The sequence below is a fragment of the Nannospalax galili genome, unplaced genomic scaffold (assembly GCF_000622305.1).
Source record: "Nannospalax galili isolate Female #2095 unplaced genomic scaffold, S.galili_v1.0 scaffold772, whole genome shotgun sequence".
In the NCBI taxonomy this organism is placed as follows: Eukaryota; Metazoa; Chordata; class Mammalia; order Rodentia; family Spalacidae; genus Nannospalax; species Nannospalax galili.
Genome location: NW_008332097.1, coordinates 800808 through 805423, shown reverse-complemented (window position 1 = coordinate 805423; position 4616 = coordinate 800808). Strand labels below are relative to the sequence as shown.

The 4616-nt window shown below is 41.2% G+C and overlaps 1 protein-coding gene across 3 annotated transcripts in view; it reads right to left on the bottom strand.

Moving 5' to 3' along the window:
• Atp8a1 (ATPase phospholipid transporting 8A1) overlaps nucleotides 1-4616 on the bottom strand; it is a 255642-nt gene that overhangs the window by 142473 nt on the left and 108553 nt on the right. For all 3 annotated transcript variants that reach the window (XM_008827209.3, XM_008827210.3, XM_008827208.3), the window contains one exon: nucleotides 3267-3316. In XM_008827209.3, the coding sequence (XP_008825431.1) occupies nucleotides 3267-3316 (50 nt within the window). The remainder of the gene's footprint in view (nucleotides 1-3266; nucleotides 3317-4616) is intronic.

Sequence of the window (4616 nt, the reverse complement as noted above, 5' to 3'; positions counted from 1 at the left end):
TTAAGTGCATAACCACACATAAAGGCAAATACTACCACTTTAAGAAACAATATAAGCATCCCTCATTGTTTGTAATGATAATGGCAGTCCCTTTACTAGGGATATAGTCCAAGACCTCCAATAGATGCCTGAGACTGGGGATAGCATCAACCTAATAATATAGTTTTCTTATACATATATACCTATGACAATGCTTAATTAATTAGACATAATAAGAATTAACAACAATGATTAATAAAGAATAATTTAACAATATGCTTTAGTAAAAGATTTAAAACAGGAATTGTTTGTTTCTAGAATTTTCCATTTTATATTTTAAAAGTGTGCTGGGCATGGTGCTGCTTGCCTTTAATCTCAGCACTTGGGAGGCAGAGGCAGGCGGAGCTCTGTGAGTTCGAGCTAGCCTGGTCTACATAGTGAGTTCCAGGCCAGCTGGGACTATAGGGAGACCCTGTCTCAAAAAGACCCCCTCCCCCAAAAAAGTGTGAATGACCATGGGAAAGTGAAACTTCAGATATAGTGGGACCATGCTTTAGGAATAGAGAAGATCTGGGCTCCCCTGTACATGCTAACTCCACCTTTCTTGATTCACATCATTCTCAATCCAGTTTCCAATTAATGGTTCCAAACTCATCAATTTAATTCTCCAGGCAAAACCTCCAAATATGACTAGAAATCCTTCTTTTGAGCTACAGCAGAGTAAAGTGGCCGTTGTGGGGAAAAGTCACCCAGTCATGGAGATGAATAAATATGTGCTATCCAGAGCTGAGGTCTCTACACTGCCTACGTGCACACTCCATTCTCCAAGGGGCTGGCTCCTTTCCTCTGCAAGACCTTAGCACACATCTTCATTCTCCAAGCCCTCCATGCTCCCTTCGGCCTTTAGATTCTGAGTTTCTGGAATTTACCTTGACATCTTGAATCTCTCCTTTTTTGTTGTTGCTGCTTTTATTTTATTTTTTTTTAAGACAGGGTTTCTCTGTAGCCGCAGCTGGCCTGGATCACACAGAGATCCACTTGCTTCTGCCTCCTAAGTGTTGGAATTAAAGGTATGCGCCCCCACACCTGGCTCCTCCCTCATTTCAAAAGCCTACATATCTGGTTATGTGTGCACCCTCTCCTCCATCTTCTTGACAGGGGGAAAATACTTCTGCTTTTATCAGAGGCCTTCCTTGCATGTGTCTGTGAATCTCTCTTGTTCCACTTTCTCAGTAGTATCACTACAAAATCAAGCTGTTCTCTGGTGAACTGCCCCTTTTCTTTCTATAAAGGATTCTGCTTGTCCATGAACAAGCTCTAGTTTATCCCTTCCTTCCCTCTTCACCATTCTAATGAATAGCTATATTTAACAGGTACTTTTTTTTTTTTTTTTTTTTTTTTTGTCTTCTGGAGACAGGGTCTCCCTGTAGCCGCAGCTGTCCTGGAACTCACTATGTAGACCAGGCTGGCCTCAAACTCACAGAGATCCACCTGCCTCTGACTCCTGAGCGTGAGTCCAGGGATTAAAGGTGTGCACCACCACGCCCGGCCTTCAACAGGTACTTTTCAACCTTCCCATCACCTAACCATGCAGTGGTCTCTGATAGAGAAGGCCACTCTCTTCAAATTTCTCTTGGCTCTGGGCTATTTATTACTTTTTTCTTTGCCCTCTATGTCTTTAAGAACAAAGCCTTTCTTTTATCAAATCCCCTCCACCTTTCGCAGTACTTGCTCATGCTAGTCAAACACTCACCACTGACATACATTTGCAGTCCATTTCATATTCAAGACAGGTTATTAAGTTGTGGCCTTAAACTTATTCCATAGCCCAGGGAAGCCTTGAACTTGTGATCCTTTTGCTAGCATTATGGGTATATGCCACCACATTCAGCCTTCTGATAACATAATCGATATTGCATTTGGTCTCCAGTTAGTGGTACTGTTTTAAGAAGTGGTGAGAACTTTAGGAGATGGGGCCTACTTGGATGAAGGGATCAATGGGGAAAAGGCCTTCAGGATTATAGCTTGGCCTTCTTCTGGCTCTGAGTTCTCCTGCTTCTTAATTCATCCATATATAACAGACATTTTACAAGCTCCTGCTGCCAGACATGAAGTCCCAGGCACGTTGCTTTCCCTGTCATGATGGATTCCATCTCTTTAAAACGTCAGCCAAAATAAATCTCTCTTTATGTTGCTTCTGTCAGGGATCTATCTTGTCATAGTGAGGAGGAAACTACCACAGCTGATATTATTTCTCTTTAAGAAATAAAGTAGGCAGGACAATCACTTGGCTTTTTGGTCATTTCTGCTAGATGGTAACTCCTGATTTACAGGGCTATGGATGTGGCTTTTGAAACCTCAGACAAGCAGGCATAATGAACACACACAAAACAGCAGCTTTCTGAGTCTTACTAATTTCATTCCACATGAATCTTGCTACCTCTCAGTGAACCATCTTTCTAGGTTACCAGCTGCTATAGTTTGGGACTTAAATCTTCTCCAAAGGTCCATGTGCTGGAGGCTGGGTCTCAGAGAGGTGCTACTACAAGATGGTAGAACCTGTGAAAGGTGGAGCCTTGGGGAGGCCTGCAGGTCACTGTGGGTGCAATGTGAACAGGACTGTGAGACTGTTCCCTCTTTGTTCTTGTGTTTGTTCCTTCTTTGCTTCCCTTCTTTGCTCTGTTTTTTTTGAAACAGGGTCTCCCTGTAGCCCCATCTGGCCTGGAACTTGCTATGCGGACCAGCCTGGCCTCAATCTCACAGAGATTCACCTGCCTCTGCCTCTTGAGTGCTGAGGTCTTCTTATGAGACCCTGTTAGTAGGGCCACCTGGCCATGAGGTGACCGACCAGGCTTGTTCTTTTCCATGCTTCTGCCTCATGTATTGCCTCACTACGGGTCCAAAGTAACTAAGTTGGTTGATCATGGAGTAGAACCTCCAAAGTGAGCAAAATAAACTTCTCTTTAGAAGGTGACTATTTCAGGTATTTGTTATACCATAGCTAACACTCTAGACATGAGACCCTTGGTCCTATCCTATATTTGTTATCCAAAGAGTTGTATTTCAAAAAGATTTTTGAACTGGGAGCAGAAGTCATGCAGTGTGACATCTGAAGAAAGCCGTGTATGACTTATCTACAGATATGTAATTAAAAATGCACTGAAGATCTTAAAATTGTACTTAAATAAAGCAAAGTATATATTCTAGCTATTTTATAATGGACTTCTTTTTTTTTTAAGGATGAAAATTTATCTTATCCACACAAATTACAGAGCAGGTGTGTTTACCTGGTGAACTCCAGGACATTGAGCAATTCATATCGTTCTTCCTGCCCCAGCTGTGGAAGAAAGGAATTGGAGATGTTTTAGGCCTCTTGGAAATAATCTCTGCTCATGAAATTTTATTGTAAAATGTCAACACAAACACATTTTTTTTCCTTCTGAAATACAAAAGAGAATTTAGTAAACTCTCAGATTAATGAAAATAGTAAAACAGAAGGGGGCCAAAAAGAATCCCAAGTGTCACAGAAACAGGCCTTAGAACAACTGAAGCCCAGAAAGACTGGAGGACAGAACAGATACCTGGTGGGACTGTTCTATCAGTAACTAAGAAGGTCTGGGGACCAAGCAGACATGGGAAGAAAATGAAACAAAAAAGGTGCAAGATTTACCTGTAGGAAAAATGTATCTTTAAGAAATGATTTTAATGGGGCTGGAAATATGGCTCAGTGGTTAAGAGCACTGGCTGCTCTTAGAGGACCTGGGTTCGGTTCCCAGCACCCACATGGCAGCAGTAACTCCAGTTCCAGGGGATACAATGCTCTCTTCTGGCCTTTGCCTGTACTAGATACACATGTGATGCACAAACATACATGAAGGCAAATATTTATACACATAAATAAATCTTTTAAAAAAGAAATAATCTGTGTTAGGAAAGACATACAGAAAAAAGAAAAATACTAAATGTGATGATGTCTAGCTCTAATACATGTGCAGGTATAACAGAAACAATGATTTTTTAAAATGAGGTATCATTTACAGTCAATAAAATACAGAGCTCGTACATATATGATTCAATGAAAGCTGCACAACTTGATAAAGGTACGGTGTGTGTAAACACCACTCTGATGAAGATGCAGAAACATCTGACCCATACATTCCCTTGTACCATTTCCAACCAATCCCTTCCCTGGCTTGAGGCAATCACTGTTCTAAATTCTATCACTATAAATCACTTCTGCTCCATCTCAAACAGCATACAAATGAAATTCAAAAGGATGTGATCCTTTGTGCTTGGCATTTTCCCTCTCAAATGTTTTTGAGATTCATCTGCATTGCTAATGAATCACAAACTCCTTTGTTTTCATTGTTTAGCTATTCCCATTGTCAGGTGATACCACAGTCTGCTCATCCCCTCTCCTGCTGATGAGCTGTTGGTTTGTTTCCAGTTTGGGGTAACCATGAATAAAGCTGTATGACTTGATAAAGGTACTGTATTGATCCCTTTCTTTTTTATTTTATTTTATTTTTTAAAAAATATTTTATTTGCCGGGCGTGGTGGTGCATGCCTTTAATCCCAGCACTCGGGAGGCAGAGGCAGGCAGAGCTCTGTGAGTTCAAGGCTAGCCTGGTCTACAT